Genomic DNA, 18005 nt, shown 5'->3' on the forward strand with positions numbered 1-18005 from the left:
GATGGCTTGACCATTCGCTTCTCCACCCTTCTACACAGTTTGCATGTGCTATTTCTATTTATTGTATACGTCTTCTATCTAATCACCTCACGGTTGGGTAAAAGTAGAGCATGGATTATTTGAAAATAAATGATGTAAACTGAAAATAGAACATTTTTCATGATTTTTCCTTGTGTGCTACTTTTTTTTTTTCTTCCTTCTGGGATCAGGGAGCTCGTGGGCACCCTGCTAATCCTCTGCTAGCCTCCTTCGCCTTGAGCTCAAGCAGTCCACAATGGGCTGTACAGGTCACCCAGCTGGGGGCTTGGGGGATGAGCATCCAGGATCACAGGTCCTGGTCTCCACCTTTCATCTGTTTGGTACTAAAGACTCCAAAGAAAGGATTCCTTTTCCTAAGCAAAATTTGAGGAGGTTGGATAGATGAGTCCTTTTCATTTTGCAGAGGAAGTAACTGAGGCCCAGAAAGGAAAGGCCCAGACATGCCCGAAGTCACACAGGGATAAAGAGGCAGAGCCTGGGCTAGACCCAGGGTCCAAGTTCAGTATTTGATCCATGCTGCCTATAAGAACGACCTGCAGGAAGTAATCGGGGGCCCTGGGAGCCCCAGATCTACTAGCAGAGAGGGAAAGGAGTCAGGGTGGGGGCAGGGAGGAGCCGACTCACATGGCTGTGGGCAGGTCACTGCGGGCATCCAGCAGGAGGTCAGGGACACAGTGCTCGTCCTCGTTGCAGCCGTTCCAGAAGGGCACCTGGGCCAGGGAAAGCCAGGGAGGGGTGGCTGGGTGGCCCCTCTGCTGCCGGCCATCCCTCACCCCCTCAGCACACCATCCTAGACATGGGCTTTGTCTTCTCTGCCCTCCTCACAGACACCACCCTGCTGTTCCTCATGCTTTTGCAGAGAAAACTCCCTTCTTTAAAACATGGTTAAAACTCAGCTTCTCCCGGGTCCCTTTCAGTTCTCAACTCTCTTCCTCCTTCAGCTGGTAGCCACCCCCCAGCAGGGCGATTGCAGTCCACGTTTACAGATCAGCTGTGCTGGGGGCAAGGTCTTAGGTAGTGGGGGTGCCAGAGGAGGAAGACATAGCTTCTGCTCTCAGCTCATGGGGAAGATTGGTACGCGAATAAATAATCAGAGTGTGAAATGTGCAAAAAAATCTTAGAAATCTGTATGAGGAATAGGAGAGGCAGAGGGAGGAAACAGTCACTTTGGCCTGTACGTGGTCAGAGAAGCCTTCAGGGAAGAGACAGTCGTAGGTCGGAGTTCTGAAGGATGACCACGTTAGCTGCGTGACCAGAGGAACAGGGAAGTCGAACGGAAGGATGAGCCTGTGCAAAGGTCCTGAGGCATGAAGCAGCATGGCGAGTTTGGGAAATGATGGGTGGTCTAAGTGTTGCTGTATTTTGGGGTGGAGAGGATGGAGAGATGGGTGGGGTGGGTTCTTACAGAGCCTTGGGGAGTGCCTTGGAGCTGATGGGAAGCACTGACTGCTGCAGGCAGGGGAGTATCCTATCAGCCCTGCATACTGAAGGCTCCCTGTGGCTGCTGTGGGTGCGTGAACTGGAGGGATCAAGGCTAGAGTCAGGGAGCCCACTGAGGAGGCTGCAAGAGATGATGATGGCATTGGAAGGGTCCTGGGTGTGGAGAGCAGACAACAGGTTAGGGGCGCACCAGCGGTGGGGTCCCTAGGACCTGGAGTTCATCAGAGCTACAGGGCCCAAGGCCCAGGACATTGGACGGGTTCCTTCCTTAGCATCTGGAAGGGTGGCAGCACCATCCATTTGGAAACACAAGGGTTATGTTGAGTCAGTTCTGGGGCACCATGACTTTGAAGCACTTGTGGTCTTTCCAGGGCAAAGTGGTCAGCAAGCGGTTGGGTGTTCGGGTCTGGAGCTGAGGAGTACAACTGTCCCTCCCGAGGACATAGCCAAAAGCCAGGGCAGGGGGAAGAAGCCCTCACAGATCTGAAATCCATGGACTCTTCTCGAAGGGGAACTCCTCAGTCTCATGAGATCCCCACGCGGCCCATGGCTTCCCCATCGCTTGGCCGATTTGCAGCTGGAAGCAGGCACGCGGCAGCCCCCAGAGAAGCAGCGCAGCCAGAGCGGATGGAGTGAGGCCTTCCGGCGAAGGGACATAGTGGGAAGGCCCATGGTGGCCCCGAAGGGCTTCACTGAACCCCAGCACCCATGTTCCCCCGCGACTGCGAGTCTCTGATAAGATACCCCACCCCCACCCAGCCTCCTGCTTAAAAAGGGAGAAAACTGGGACTCCGGGGTGGCTCAGCAGTTGAGCGTCCACCTTTGGCCCAGGATGTGATCCCAGGATCCAGGGATCGAGTCCCACATCAGTCTCCCTGCATGGAGCCTGCTTCTCCCTCTGCCTGTGTCTCTGCCTCTCTCTCTCTCTCTCTCTCTCTGTCTCTCATGAATAAATAAGCAAAATCTTTTAAAAAAACCCCTGCATTAGGGGTGCCTGGGCGGCTCAGTCAGTTAAGCATCTGCCTTCAGCTCAGGTCATGATCCCGGGGTCCTGGGATGGAGCCCCATAAGGGCTCCCTGCTCAGCGGCGAGCCTGCTTCTCCTGCCTCTCCTGCTCACCTGGCTCGTGCTCTCTCTCTCTCTCTTCTCTCTCTTCTAATAAATAAAACCTTTAAAAAAAAAAGGGATGAAAACTGTACTATAACCTTCAGAAACATTTCCATCCGGTTGATTAAAAGGAATAATTAATGTGATAAACAACTTGCTGCACTCAATTATACGGAACAGCTCATTCCCCCTGGAGGTGAGATACCGCAGCGCTTGAGCAGCTACATAGGAATCTGTCGACGAGGGGGATCCCTGGGTGGCTCAGTGGTTTAGCGCCTGCCTTGGGCCCAGGGAGTGACCCCGGGGTCCCGGGATCAAGTCCCGTGTCGGGCTCCCTGTATGGAGCCTGCTTCTCCCTCTGCCTAGGTCTCTGCCTCTCTATGTCTCTCATGAGTAAGTAAATAAAATTAAAAAAAAAAAAAAAAAGGAATCTGTCAACGAGCGCTGGGCAGAATGTTTCTAATTCGCTAGAAATCCAGATTAATAGGATTTTAGAAATTTAGCTGTTCCTTGCAGCTCTCAATAATATGATGCAGGTTCTTCCTCCTGAATGTTCTCTTCACGCATCCCTTCAGCCTGCCCTTCTCACTTCTATCCCTTACTTACAACGTCAACGCCCCTGGAGTAAAAGGCCACTCTGCCCACGCCCGCAGAGCTGGGCCTGGCCTATTCCTTGAGGTCCAACCGAAAGTCACCCTCTCCAGGAAGCCCTCCCGCCCTGGCATGAGCATCTGATTGCTCAGTTACGGCTCCTCTGAGCTCACTGCCGTCTTGGTCCTGCCTACGGCCCTCCTGCCGGCTGGCACAGCTTCCAGCAGCGTTGGGCAGAGCCAGCCCCGCGCGTTAATCCGAATCATGGGCTTCGACACGCTCGCTCGTAGACCGAGTGGCAGCTTCCCACGGGTTTGCTGTCGTGGCTCTGTAATTACGGCGGTGGGGAAAACAGGGGGGACGCAGCGCACCGGCTCACCGAGGACTCTGGCTTTGCCAGTCCGCTCCCCACCCCTTCTCGAACATTCGACAACGTCTCTGATATGTTTGTGATGCAGAAGCAGGAGAAAAGAGGGAAGAGGTGAGGGTCGAGGAGGGCTGGGTGGTGGAGTCGGAGGGGGGGTGGTGTCAGGGAAGGCGGGGTGGGGGGGTGGATGGGAGCAGAGGGGATCTCCAGGAGCCGTGCTGCTCCTTAAAGTCCAGGAACGGTTCACAAACTTCACCTGCTCCCCCTGCACAGTTCGGACAGAACTAAGCCGTGCTCTTTCCTTCGAGTGGGGCTGTAGGCGGGAGGAGCACATGAGTGTTCGATACCAGAAAGTTCTGACGTCCCCAGAGCCAGGGATTGGGGCCCGTGGTCGAGAGGCTGGAGCAGAGCTGCAGAGCAGGCTCTGGCCTCCAGGGCCCTCACCCGTCCATGGGGGAGGCGGGTGGTTGAGACCCATGGGCGTTTCTGGATCTGTGATCCTCCAGGACCCGTCCAGGGCTCACCCTATGCTGGCCAGACAGGCGGGTCCTTGACCTCGTTGACAAAGGAGGAGGGAAGGGGTCGTGCTGTGGGTTCGAAGGGCAGGAGAGGGGAGGGTGCTGCAGGGGACTCGGGGGTGCACTCTGGATCTGGGCTTCGGGGAGCGGGTGGGGGCTGAGGGTACTGAGCGCCTGGGTCATGTGCCCCCGGGATGTACCGAGACTCGGAGGGTGGTGGGCCAGCCGTCGTCCAGCACCGGGCCGTGGTCGGGGTCCTCCAGGGAGTACTCCACCCAGAAGGTCACTGGCTTCACGTAGTCGGCAGTGTCCTGAGGAGGAGATGGGACGGGGTGAGGGTGCGTGGAGCACCTGTTCCTGGGCCAGGACGCTGAGAAAACTTCTGCTCCCTGAGGCGGGAGGGCAGCCTCCCCGTCGGCCTCAGGATGAGTCCAGGGTAGAGGAGCGTGCCAGGTGGCGGGAGGTGCAGCAGGCCCTCCTCCCGCTGAGCCTTCAAGGCCTGGCACCCGACCCCTAGTGCCTCGGCCTCCGGGGAGCCAGGTGCCCCCTACCCCGTGTGCACACCCTGGCCAATTCCAATGGCCTCTGTATGCTGGTCTCACCCCCTCCTTCAGAAGCTCCTGGCACAGCCCCAGCGCCGTGACACGGCTTCAGGGGTGTGAGGACTCAATGAATGAACAAATGTGTGGATAAAACAGGCTGTTCCGATGCGCCCAGGTGTAGATGGTCAAGAAGGGGACGCTTAGAGATGCCTACAAAGTCTCCCAGGTGGAACCCAAATCCTGATGCCACTGGCTTCTCTGTATCCAGGCCGTGGCTCTCCCCAGCTTGGGCTCGCATCAGAATCCCCAGGCGGGCCCAGCGACGCACTGAGGCCTGAGCCCACCTCCAGAATCTCGGATTCGGTGGGTCTGGCCTGGGGCTTGAACACCTGTGTTGCTAACAAGGTCCCCTGTGCCGGGGCTGCTGCTGGTCTGGGGGACCACACCTTGAGAATCAGTACACCAACCATCAGAGGCGACCACATGTTAACAGACGTGAGGACTTCCCACATCTGCTCATCTTTCTGACTTCTGGCCTTTGAACTACAGGGGTCAGGTGGGCTCTGAGTGCCCCCTGCTTGCGTCTCCAAGGCTGGAGTGGTGGCATAGGGATCTGGAGCTTCTATGGGGCCGACTCTTCATCTTCTTCCTTATTTGCAAAACCAGACACCGGGCCACTGTGGGTTCTCTACCTCTCCCAGGCTGCCCACTCTGGGTTCCTCCTCCCTGTCCGCCCCCACCATGGGCCCATCTTGCCTGGTCCTCATCTTCAGCCAATGCCTGCTTCCATTCCCTCCAGCCACGGTCTTTGCAGGCTGACCCCTGTTCCCTCTGTGCAACCTCACGGAGCCCACCTTCCTCCCCAGATTTCCTCCCCCGCTAAAGACACAAAGGGCTTCAGAGAGGTTGGGGGAAGAAGGGATTTCGCAGAGGGTACCACAAGGTGACAGGCAGTATGTTCTAGTGGCCTTTGTTCCAGGGCATGAATATGGGGCGGCCAAGGTCCAGGACACCGCACACTGGCTCGCCTCCCGAGGCCTGCTGGGGGCTTGGAACCGGCCTGGCGCCAGCTGAGCTCTCTGCCTCCCCCGTGGCAGCCCCTCCTCCAGCTCTGTGTCCCCTTCCTGTCTGAGCTGTGTCCCTGCCGGCGGGACTGCCGGGCGTCAGGCTCACCAGGACATGGAAGCTGATCCGCTCACAGTGCTCCTGGCCGGAGGAGAGCAGGACAGCTCTGTTGGTGTACCGGTCGCCGCCCTCATCCAGGTGGGCCCGCGGCGTGTACCGCCTCTCATCCATGGTAGCATTGTACCTGATGCCTGCAGGAGGGAGAGGGCAAAACCATGGAGGTGAAGCCACAGTTCCACCTGTCTTTTAAGAGAGCCTCCTGAAAGCCAGCCTCCTCCAGGAAGCCCTCTAGCCTGGCCCGGGCAGAGCTGCTCTTCTCCCCTCGGGAGGCCTGGTGTGGGTGGGAAACTCCCATGCAGGGATCAAGGGAAGCACTGAGAAAGGAGAAAAAGAAGGAACCAAGGAGAAGAGAGGCGAAAGGAGGTGGGATGAAGAGGGGGGCTGATAGCAAAGGGAAAGAGAAAAAGGAAGAAACACAGGAGAAATGAACGAGGTAGAAGAGGAGGCAGGACGAGGGGCCAGGCTGTTGCGCTCCTTTGAGTCCCTGCTGGAGTCCTGGACACCCCCCAGCTCTCTCTCCACCTTCCAGGTTTTGCCCTGGCCTCCGGGATCCTGTCAGGCCTGGGTCAGAGCCTCTGCAGGCGGCAGTCCCCACCCCACGAGCCCCTGCTGGCAGCTTCTCAAACCTAAGACCCCGTTCCGGGGTTTAAGGCCTGCAGCCTTTAATGAGATTGATCTTTTACTAAATCCAGGAAAGCCTTCGTCTCCTCGCCTGTGCCCCAGCCAGCCTGCGTGTGCCAGGTTCTTGACCTTTTTCCTTTTACAGATAAACGTTGAAAGAGGAGCACAGCTGCCCAGGCTGGCCCTGACCTCTCCCCCACCCCACCCCATCCTTCTGGTGGGCCCTGCTCCTTGGCTAAGAAGCTTTCAGAAATCCCAATTGGCTTCCCAGGGCCCAGTGCGGTCCCAGAACCCGCAGCCACTACTTTGTGGGGCCAAGTGGGCCCAGGGCGGCCGTGAGCAGGTGTCTGGCTGCCGCCCTGGCTGGAAGTGATGGTCCTCAGCAGGAAATGCCCTGCCGCAGACGCATACCCACTCTGCACGGTGACCACTGCACCTGGGGCCTTCGTCTGTCTGACCCTCTTGGTTCCTGCTCCCTCTCAGGACTCAGATTCTCTGCATCCAGGATGCCCCTCTTTGCTTCGCTGCTTCCAGGTCCCTGTTCTGAATCCAAATTGTGCACCCCAACTATTTCCTTCTTCCCCCGGCCTCTCCCTTGTTGGTCACTGCTGCAGACTGCCACTCTCGCCCTGGCATGGTATCTCCTTCTTGGCTCCTTGGAATTAGGTCATCAAGGTGGCTCAAGGGGTGACCTGGCACTTGAAAACCATTTCAGTGAAAGCCCAGGTTTTGAAGCAGAGCAATCCCAAAGTCCACAGGGGAGACTGGGGCTGGCAGCAGGAGGTAGGAAGTGGAGAGTAGGGAGGAGCCTGGTTTACCGACTGTGTCCTTCTCGAAATGGGGTGCCAGGAAAATGGGTGTGAAGCAGAGGAAGGCGGCCAGGCAGGTGGCGTCCCTGCCGCTGCGTTTGCAATCCCTGTGGAAGATGTTGATCTTGGACGGCTCAAAGTGGAGGCTGGCATTGATCTGAACCACCGGACGGGACCTGGAGCAGAAGAACACTTGGCTGGGGGTTGGGGTACTCGGCCACCCCTGGAACCCAAGGAGAGGGAAGGGGGGAGATGTGGGGCAGCAGACGGAAATGAATCTGTACACCTTTGGCAGAGGGCAGACAGGGCCCCAGATGTCAAAATATTGGGCAAAAAAAGTGACGGGCAGGTGGAGGGCAGGCGCGTAGCCCCAGAGCCGCCCTTCATCATCTCCTAGCGGTTGTACTTGCTGCAGACCACACTGACTGCCTCGGGTGTCCTCACCCCATCCCTGGAAATTCATTAGAATACTCTGGAGAGTTTTAAAAGAATCCTGATGCCCAGTTTGCCCTCCAGGGCAAATCCGATCAGAATTGGCATCAACATGTCTGAAAGCAGTGCTTCTTGAATTTTAATGTTTGCACAACTGCAGGGGTGGGGTGGGGGTGGATCTTTAACATGTAGATCCTGACCCCCCACAGGCCCACACGGATTCCACATTTCTAGTAAGTCCTCCACCATGCTGTTGCTGTTGGTCTGGGACCAAACTTTGAAGAGCAAGGAGTTAAAGCTCCCAGGTGATTGCCACGTGCAGCCAAAGTGGAGAGCCACTCCCTGTTCCAGAGATTCCCCACGTCTCCACTGGACACTACCCTAGGGGCAGTCACGGAAAAGCAAATTTAGTCTTCTATCGGCCTAAGAAAAACATAATCAGAGAAGGAAGTGTCCTGCATCTCCACACCATGCATTTATATAAAAAGAGGTGAGTGTAGTGTGATTTAGATGTTTCTGAATTTTTGCACGATTATCTGTGCTGATGCTCTGCTCCTAGCTTAAGGGGGCTGGGGGCTCCCCCCTGTGCTGTGCAGTGGCTGGGGTGGCTTGAGTCTTGGCTCTACTGGTTCCCCAGGGACCTTGGGCAGGTCCCATGATCTCTCTGAGGGGGATGTGGGAATCAAAGGAGGTCAGTGAGAGGAGCCCTTTGACAGTGTGGAGTGCTGTGTAAACATCCTAGCTTACACCAGTGCCTTTCAAACGTGGCTGCCCACGAGAGACAAACACTTGGGGATTCTTTCAAGCTTACTCCTGCCCGGGCCCTTTCCCTAGAAACTCCGTTTTATGTGGTCTGGGTAAAGCCTGGGCTATGAGGGTTTGCAAAGCTGCCCAGTTTGTGACAACGTGGATGGACCTAGAAGGGTATGAGCTAAGTGAAATAAGCCGGACAGAGACGGACAAATACTGGGTGATTTCACTTATATGCGAAAAATCAAAAAAAAAAAAAACCCTAAAAAAATCTAAAAACCAAAACAAACGAATAAACAAACAAAAACAGAATCAGACCTAGAAATACAGAGAACAAAGGGAAGGTTACCAGAGGGGAGGGGCTGGGGGGCTGGGCAAAATGGGTGGGCTGGGGGGAAGGAAGGGGAGGAAAGAGGAGTGGGAGGTACAGGCTTCCAGCTGCGGAATGTGGGGGTCATGGGGATGAAAGACACCCCGTAAGGAATACAGCCACTGACACTGTAATAGGGGATGGTGAGGGATGGGAGCTACGCTGTGGCGAGCACAGCATAACCTATAAACTTGCCGAATCACTATGTTGTACACCTGAGATTAATGGAACATGTACATCACCTATACTCACATAAAAAGAAAGAATAAAAAAGGAGAAAAGCAGCCCCGAGAATCCTAATGGGGCAGTTTGAGGTCTGTGGGGTTTGATCGCACAGTCTTCCCAGAAGGTTCCAGCTCACAATTTCAGCCCTAGGAACATAGCACTTAGGTTTAGACCTCAAAAGCTAGAGCTGGACTGGGTCCTTTCCACCAGACTGGCTCTCTTGGGGGGTGTGTGTGTGTCTTGTTTCCCGTAAAGCACTCAGTTTGTGTGTCACCCTACGCACCTGCTAGGTCAGGTCTACCTCCTACCCTGGGTCTTGGTCATCTGTTCTTGTTTCCTGGCTGGAACCAACCCAGTGAATACCTTTACCGCCCAAGCTGCTCTTGCTGCTGCTGCCACCCCCAAAGATTCATGAGCCCCCATATGCGGAGCAGACCTTCACCCCCAGGGCCGCCTTTAGAGGGCCAGGGGACACCCCCCCGGGGGTGTGGGGCAGCCGATGCTCTGGCCATGGCAAACAGAGGATACAAGGGGATATGAGGACCCCCCCCCCACAAGATACACTACACTCTTTCCACCCCTATAATGGTCTGTTGCAAGAAGCAGAGGTGCATCCTGCCTCACTGGAGATCCCATGAATGAGCAGCAGGTGCTAACTGGTTCAGTGATGCCCCCCCACTCCCATTGCTCCTCTTTTCTGCTCCAGGGTCCTTGGTCCCTACTTCTGCCTCTGGGATGAGGTCACTTGGGAAGCATTACTCATGAGCTCTAGTCTAGGGCTCTGTTTCCTAGGGAACCTGGGCTAAGACATCTCCCTGGGCTAAGGCTGTAATATTTTTGATGACTGAGGGCAGGTCCACTTTTTTACTGTCCCTGTGAAGTTGTAGGATACCTCTGTGTAATGCCTTTTTTAAGTTGTATGAAAAATGCGATGGGGCGCCTGGGTGGCTCAGTGGTTGAGTGTCTGCCCTCAGCTCGGGGCGTGATCCTGGAGTCCTGGGATCGAGTCCTTCATAGGGCTACCCTGCAGGACGCCTGCTTCTCCCTCTACCTGTGTCTCTGCCTCTCTGTCTCTGTGTCTCTCATGAATAAAAAAATAAAATCTTAAAACAACAACAACCCGGTGTCCATCATGACCCCCAGAAGAGCCCGAGAGCCAAGAGAAGCAGGAGAACCAACCACAAAATCACAGCGTTGCCCAGGGCGCCCACCGCCAGGTCGACGAGCCCATCCTCATTGAGGTCCAGTTGCCCATGGATGCTGCAGCCAAAATACTGGAGACCAGGAGCCAGGTCAGAGGCCGCGATTCTCTGCAGGGAGCGGGAAGAGAGAGCCGGGTGTGGGTGCTGTTAGCACAGGGCGGGGCGGGGCGGCCCTCAGGGAAGCCAGGATTGGGAGCATCAGAGAGAGCCCACATGGAACCATCAGGAATCGTCCCCAGCCCAAAGCTATGCCCTCTCCTGCTCCGTCATGTCACCTGCCGTCAAGTCCCGGCACCTCTGACCACACGTATTGGGCCACCTTAGTAAGAAAATATGTAGGCCAAAATGATGACCCTGGGGGCACGGGACCTGAGATGGGTGCTTCTCGAGGGGAGCAAGGTTTCCAGGGAGGAGCAAGCCCACGTGGGAATTCCCACTCTCGGTCCACGGCCTGCTTGGACGTGCTGGGGGAGTGAGGTCCGGGTCCCCAGGGAGGGGGCTTTGCTGTCGCAGGGGGGACACAGGTAAGCAGGCTGCCGACAGGAGTGATGGGGCCGTCCTGAAGACAAAAGCTCCCATTTGGAAATCCCGACCTGAGGTCAGCAGGGCTGGGACAGACTGGAGTCCCTTCCTGCAGGAGCACACGGCCTCCCGGGTGACCAGGACTCGGGCAGCCCCAGCCGCTTGCCAGGGAGCCTCACCTGCTTCGGCGTCTTTAGGATGCTGGCCTGGAAGCCGTGGAAGACGTAGATGGCTCCTCCGTGGTTGTCCTCCAGGGGTGCTCCCACCACCACGTCGCTGTAGGAATCTTGATTGAGGTCCCGGACCGCGGCGATGCACGCCCCGAATCGGGCGTTCTGGTAGCCGTGGGAATCCTCCAGTGTCCCGTTGTAAACAAACCGGTTCTGCAAAACACGGGTGGGAAAAGGCTCAGGGGGACAGGCAAGGGTGCTCAAGGACAGGTCCCCCCTGCCCGCAGCCCCCTGTCCCTCCCACCCCCATTTCCCCCCGGGAATCCTCTCTCTGGCTACCTGAGCCCCGTGGTGGCGGCAACAGAGGAGGGTCCTGCTCTCCCCAGCCTGTCTCGGCAGGTGGCCCAGTTCCCCCACCTGTGCCCAGTGAGGGCAGGGCCCAGGTGCCTGGGGGGACCCCAGCAGTACCTGTCTCAGGTTGTAGACGTATACCCGGCCCCGCTCTCGGCCCTCGCTGAAGTACATGGGGGCGCCCACCAGCAGGACATCGGTCACCCCGTCGCTGTCGATGTCCACCGAGGTGATCTCACTCCCATAGTAGGAGCCTATCTGCAGCACAAGGGGGGGGGTGGGCTGTGCTGTCCCGGGAGCCGGGGACAGCCTTCCTCCCGGAACCGGGGTGAACAAAGGAAGGGTCTTCTCCCTCTCGCCTCCTCTCCCCACCGTGGCGTGGACTCACCTGTTTTCTTTTTCTTTTTTTTGACTCACCTGTTTTCTTTTTTTTTTTTTTTTTTGACTCACTCATTTCACCTGGTCCCACCCTGCAGTCTTTTCTCCTATCATCCACCGCCCCCCAAGCTCCTGCTTCCTTCTTTCCATTGGTTAATTGTATTGATTGCCATTGGTTCTGTTTGTAAGCCAGTACGATGGCAAAAATGAACAAGATAAGAAAAAGGTATAAAGAAGAAAATAAAAGTCACTCTTTGTCCCAACATCCAATTATAACTCCCACGAACATTTTAGTGCATTTTTGTTCAGTCTGTTTTGTCCAGGGTGTGTGTGGCTGGTTTGCGTGTGCATATATGGTTTTATTTTTATAACCTGGGATCACAGTGTATATATATATACATATATACACATATAATTTAATATACAATTTACATATACATATAATTAAATATATACAATTTAATATATACAGTGTATATATATAGCTTATATATGATTTATTTTATATGTATATGATTTTATATGTATTTATATTTATATTTTATATGTATATGTATATGATTTATTTTATTTTATATGTATAATACATATACATTAATTAAATATACAATTTAATATATATAGTGTATATATATAGCTTATATATGATTTATTTTATTTTATACTTATATGATTTTATTTATTTATTTATTTATTTATTTATTTATTTATTTATTTATTTTCTAAGCATTTTATTTATTTATTCATAGAGACAGAGAGAGAGAGAGGCAGAGACACAGGCAGAGGGAGGAGCAGGCTCCATGCAGGGAGCCTGATGTGGAACTCAATCCCGGGTCTCTGGGATCACGGCCCTGGGCTGGAGGCGGCGCTAAACCCGCTGAGCCACCAGGGCTGCCCTACTTATATGATTTTATATGTATTTATATTTATATTTTATATGTATATGATTTATTTTATTTTATATGTATAATACATATACATATAATTACACAATTTAATATATACAGTGTATATATATAGCTTATATATGATTTATTTTATTTTATTTTTTAACATTTTATTTATTTATCCATGAGAAACACAGAGAGAAAGGCAGAGACATAGGCAGAGGGAGAAGCAGACTCCCTGTGGGGAGCCCGATGTGGGACTGGATCTCAGGACCCTGGGATCATGACCTGAGCCAGAGGCAGACGCTCAACCACTGAGCCACCCAGGTGTCCCTATATACGATTTACATATATATATATATATTTTTTATATACTATTTTTAAATCAAACAATAGATCACGAGCAATTTCTCCATGATGTGTTATATTTTTTCCTCCAATATGATCACTGGTGGTTCTATAATATTCTAATCACGCATATGCTGCATGTGTATAACCAATCCTCTTGTGGGACATTTGGCTTGTTTCAATTTTTTTTAAAGATTTTATTTATTCATGAAAGTCACAGAGAGAGAGAGAGAGAGGCAGAGACTCAGACAGAGGAGAAGCAGGCTCCATGCAGGGAGCCCGATGTGGGACTCGATCCTGGAACTCTAGGATCACACCCTGGGCCGAAGGCAGGCACCAAACCACTGAGCCACCCAGGGATCCCCCTCGTTTCAGTTTTTAATGTTACAAATAACTCTGGGATTAGCACCTGGGATGGGGGATTATGGTTTCTTTTCAGCATTTGAGCACCCACTCTGTTCCCCTCCCCGCTTGGGTGCCTGTGGCCCCCATTTCAATGAGGGTGACACCCACTTAGTCTGAAACCTGAGAGTCCTCCCTGGCTCCACCGCCCCCTCTCCCACGCACAGTCTCCCAGCAAGCCCTGCCTGGTCCACGCCAAACACGTCCTACTTCCCTCCTCTGCTGCCTCTTCTCCGGGTGAGGCACCTGGCGGAGGACCCCCTGCCTCACCCTCCAGCCTGCCCCCCTTCCCTGGGCAGCCAGAGTGGCTTCTAGCAGCTGACCACACCACTGCCTTGCTTTCAGAGGGGGTGCACGGGGAAGTCCACATTCTGCTCTGATGGACTCTGATGGACCCGCCTTCCCTCCCTATCCAGCCTCTGTGTCCTCCCACACCCCCAAGCTCCCACACTCTCTCCTGACATTCCCAGTGATTTCTCCAAAAGCCCCAGGCTCTGGCTGGCTTCCAGGCTTCCCTCTGTACATACTTTGCTCTTGTCTGCACTCCTCTCCTCTTCTCCCTCCTGGATAATGTCTAACATCCTCAGCTCACTTCCTGTTAGACTCTCGCCCTGCCCTGCCCTGCCTGCAATGGGTACCCCTCCTCCATCTGCCCCCCCCCCCCCCGCCCCACACCAGCACCCGCTTCCCCCTACAGAGAGTGCTGTGTCCCCTCCACACCTGAGTATGATAATAATATAATACATATAATCAATATGTATTGAACCAATGGGTCACTTGGGAAGGATGAAGGAGCTCTTTGCATGGACAGACCCTGTGTGACATGCTTTATAGCCTCAGTTGGCTCATGTGAGCCTCTTGCTACCTTAGGAGAGATCACCCTCCTCATTTTACAGGGAATGAACCGAAATCACTCGCCCAAGGTCAGAAGGTTGGCCACAGCCAAACTGGGTTGAGACTCCAGTCTGACACCCGAGCCCGTGACACTCCCTCCCCCGCTGCCTCCTGGCTCAGAGTGCTTTGAGGAGCAATCTATCTTCAAGTATTAAGAGCTTTTAACTGAGAAGCAAGAGAGAAATACAGAAGAGAGGAGAATGGAGATCTCAACAAGGGGTGGGGGAGGGAAGAGCTATCCCCTCTGTAAAGTAATTAAGAGGCAGACAGAGCAAATAAGGGAGCAGGGAAGGGAGACTTTTGTCTAAATATGTAGCCTCAGCTATGTGGGTCACGGTGATTTGGAATCCACTTAATTTAGCTGCCTTCAGCACTGCGGTTTCTCGTTCGGATGTTGGAGGCGGAACCGGGCAGTAAAAATGTCATAAATTCATCAGCAAATTCCCTCCAGCTCTCAAGGTCTAGCCCTGGATTCCCGAAAGAGCCGGCCCTGGGCAGAGTGTGGGCAGGCAGGATGGAGGCCGGGGGACGGAGCCATGCCCTGGGCTGCCAGTGAACCTTGAGGCGGGAAGAGGAACCGTGGCTGCCTGAGCCAGAGGGATTTAGGTTAGACCCAGCGAGGAGCTTGTCCTCATGGTGACAGGCCAAGGGCAGTAAAAGATGCAGGGGACAGGGCTGTTCCTGGGGGGACAGTTCTCCGCAGAGCCGAGGGTGAGCTGGGGATGGTGGTGCAGGCCTGGCTAGGGCTCAGGTCAGGCCCGGGATGCTGTGGATGCTGAGTGCAGCCAGGAGGGGTGTGTGTGTGTGTGTATGTGTATGTGTGTGTGTGTGTGTGTGTGTATGTGCGCACACACGCGTGCTGGCTTTGGGGTTGTCAGGGGTCAGGAGGTAGCATGAAGCAGAGCCACACCAAGAGTCCTCGGTTCTAAACCTGACCCAGCCTTGAATCCACCGGATCACTTTGGAAAAGCTACGTGGCTTCTTGGGACCACTGTCTTCCTCGGCTGTTGGAATGACTTGGATCAGAACCCTGTTCTCTGATCTTCCCACCACCAGTGCTCCTATCCTAGCTTCACAACTGGCACGCATGACCATCCAACACGGGACTCTGAGCAACACAGTGCGGTTCCCATGCGGCCCGGGCGGGGGCGGGGGGTGGCGCTGGCGGCTCTAGCCTTCTGCATTGTTCCCATTCCAGGGACAGGAAAGAAGCTGGTGTGCCCGTGAACCCAGGGGGCCTCATTGCAGCGGGGGCCGGCCGGGGCGGGATGGGGGTGGGGATGCTGCAGCTGCTCCCACTGCTGGCAGCGTGAAGGTGGCTTGAGGAACGTGACAGTCCCTCAGGATGCCTGGGGGCCCTGGCAGCCCGAGCTGGGGAGCCACAGCCGAGATCCTGCCTCTAACCTGAACCCTTTACATGAATGGAGAGAAGCTGGCTGTTGGGGACAAAGGTCTGGCCCCAGAAACAAGAGGTCCACGAAATGGAGATAAGCAAGCTCTCAGAGGTTCTCCTTGCTGTAGCAAGGACCAGGGCCTGGCTTTCTGGAGAAGGGATAGTCCAGCTCCAAGGCTGGTATGCACCCCCCACACCCCGACTGGAGTCACTCCACTCCACTCCGGAGTCCCCACCAGCCCAGCCTCCCCGCCTCCCCGCTGTGTATGCCCTCCCACGGCACCTACCTCCACCCCCAGACTCCCCCTTCATTACCTGCTCACCCCGCAGGGCCTGGTGGATGGTGAGACTCCTGTTGTTGTGCATGGTGAACAGGATGGCTTTGCCCGTGTGGTTGAACCGGGGTGCTCCTGCCACGTACACCCACCCCTGCCTGGAGGACATGACCGACGTGACGGTGTACCCTGCCACAGGAGGAAACAGGCTGGTCTCTGCCCCAGCTCCTCAGCTGTGCCTGAGCACAGGCCAGTCAGGGCAGGCTGAGCCGGTGCAGACCTGCAGGGTGGTCACTCCTAGGTACAACTGGGGAAGCCTGAAAGAGGCAAAGCTCAGGATGGGGCTTTGGAGGGTGAACAGAATTCAAGCACCCCGGCCCCAGCTGGAGGCACCAAGGCAGCCGGGTGAGGCTGCTGAAAGGCACTGTTGACCTGGAGCGTGCACCCCCTCCTTCACCGGAGTCCCGAGTCCCGCATGTGTGGGGGAGCAGGGAGGAGGGAGACGGTGAACCCAAGCTGGGCTTCATTACATATTGGGCAGGCTTTGGTTTTGATCCCCACCAGTTGTCTGTCTGGGGACCAGCCGGTGTTATCCTCATCAGGGTAACCTGCTGGAAAGCGGTTCATGGAGAACCACAGCCAGGTGGAGGGAGCTGCTCCGCTGGGCATCGACACGGGGTCCTTGCAGTCCCAGAACTTTGCAGACTCAAAGGAGCGAGCCCCTAGGCTCCTCTCAGTCCCACACGCACACTACGCAAGCAAGGAAGAAATGGAAGCCAGGGCACCTTCCGGAAAGGCCACCACTCCATGCCCTCGGGCTGGCTTTGCCGGATGGCGGTGAATCTCGAGGCAGAGCCTAGAGCCCCACTTTCTGCCCGATGGCCTCGGGTGCTGGATCCCAGTTTTTAGATGCGTTTGTTGGCAGTTCCTGGACCGTCTCTGGCAAATGGATGTCTCCCCCTGCCATGTGTGCGTGTGCGAGTGTGTGTGGGTAAGGGTGCCACCATGGTCCACTGGTTGCCCACACAGAGGCTGCAGGATGCATAGACGAGTTCACTGAGTGGCTGGGAGCGCGGATGCAGGACGGTGAGCTACTCTGGTTCCAGACACATTTTTGACTCTTAGAGCTGTATCCTGGGGACTGGGGCTTGAAAGGTCAGTGAAGCAGGAGGTAGCACAGGCTGATAGGGCTGTGTATTAGCACAATCATAAATATATGAGGGTATAAATATATGACCTTATGGCGTGGGGTCAGCTTGTTTGCTTGCTTGCTTTTTCTCTCTTTTCTCTTTATTTTTAGGAGGGGAGGGGCAAAGGGAGAGAGAATCTTCATACTCGACTTGGAGCCCGACTCAGGGCTCCATCTCCCAACCCCGAGGTCATGACCTGAGCCCAAATCAAGAGCCCAATGCTCAGCTGACCCAGGGGTGCCATCCAGGCACCCCACCAAGCTTTCTTTTGAGCTCCAAATGGCACTACTGAAAATGTTCTCAATTAGCCCCTGGCTCTGGGCTTCCTCAGAAGGGGGGGACAGTGGTGGGAGGGGCTTGGGGGCCAAATGTCCTGGAAGCACGCGTGGGCTGCCTTTCAAAGCAGCATGAAGCATTGAGAGCTTCCTGCTTCCCACAGTCTGCTGGCTGTGGCTTCAGTTTCCGTGTGGTTCTTTGGCCAGCAGGCAGGGCCATCCTGACAGCTGGATCGACCTCCCAGAAGGCCTGACAAGATGACAGGGGAAGACCCGTGGCCAGAAGTCCACACAGCTTCCTTGTGTGGAGGCGGAGAGCCTGGCCTCCTGAAGTCCTTCCTCCAAAACCCTCTCTCCCTTGGGGCACATAGAAAGGAATCTTCCAGAGATCCCAGACACTGTCCTCGTGGCTGAGCCCCAGAGGGAGGAGAAGAGAGAGGCATTCCTTCAGGATTCCCACCCAAGATGGTTGGGCCTTGCAAGGGATTTGCAGCCTGGCTCTGCCCCACCAGGGTCTCCTGGGAGGAGGAAGACAGCTCTGCTGGGCCAGGAGAGACGGTGGCGGGAGACTCATCTTGCTACCCTCTCACTCGGATACCTTCACTGTCCCTCCTGCTAGCATAATAAAGCTCCAACTCCTCAACCCGGCATTCGAGGCCTCCAGCTACAGCCTGCCCTAACCTGCCTTCCCCTTCCTGCTGCACCCCTCTGCCCCAGCCTGA

At 55.0% G+C, this 18005-nt stretch overlaps 1 protein-coding gene across 3 annotated transcripts in view; it reads right to left on the bottom strand.

Annotated features, from left to right (window-relative positions):
• Nucleotides 1–18005, bottom strand: part of ITGA11 (integrin subunit alpha 11) — a 113286-nt gene that overhangs the window by 15736 nt on the left and 79545 nt on the right. For all 3 annotated transcript variants that reach the window (XM_038580816.1, XM_038580818.1, XM_038580817.1), the window contains 8 exons: nucleotides 15859–16007; nucleotides 11359–11499; nucleotides 10900–11103; nucleotides 10176–10306; nucleotides 7229–7395; nucleotides 5778–5920; nucleotides 4263–4373; nucleotides 664–749 (listed from right to left, as the gene is read on the bottom strand). In XM_038580816.1, coding sequence (XP_038436744.1) covers nucleotides 664–749; nucleotides 4263–4373; nucleotides 5778–5920; nucleotides 7229–7395; nucleotides 10176–10306; nucleotides 10900–11103; nucleotides 11359–11499; nucleotides 15859–16007 — 1132 coding nt within the window. The remainder of the gene's footprint in view (nucleotides 1–663; nucleotides 750–4262; nucleotides 4374–5777; nucleotides 5921–7228; nucleotides 7396–10175; nucleotides 10307–10899; nucleotides 11104–11358; nucleotides 11500–15858; nucleotides 16008–18005) is intronic.

Source organism: Canis lupus, chromosome 30, assembly GCF_011100685.1.
Source record: "Canis lupus familiaris isolate Mischka breed German Shepherd chromosome 30, alternate assembly UU_Cfam_GSD_1.0, whole genome shotgun sequence".
Lineage (NCBI taxonomy): Eukaryota > Metazoa > Chordata > Mammalia > Carnivora > Canidae > Canis > Canis lupus.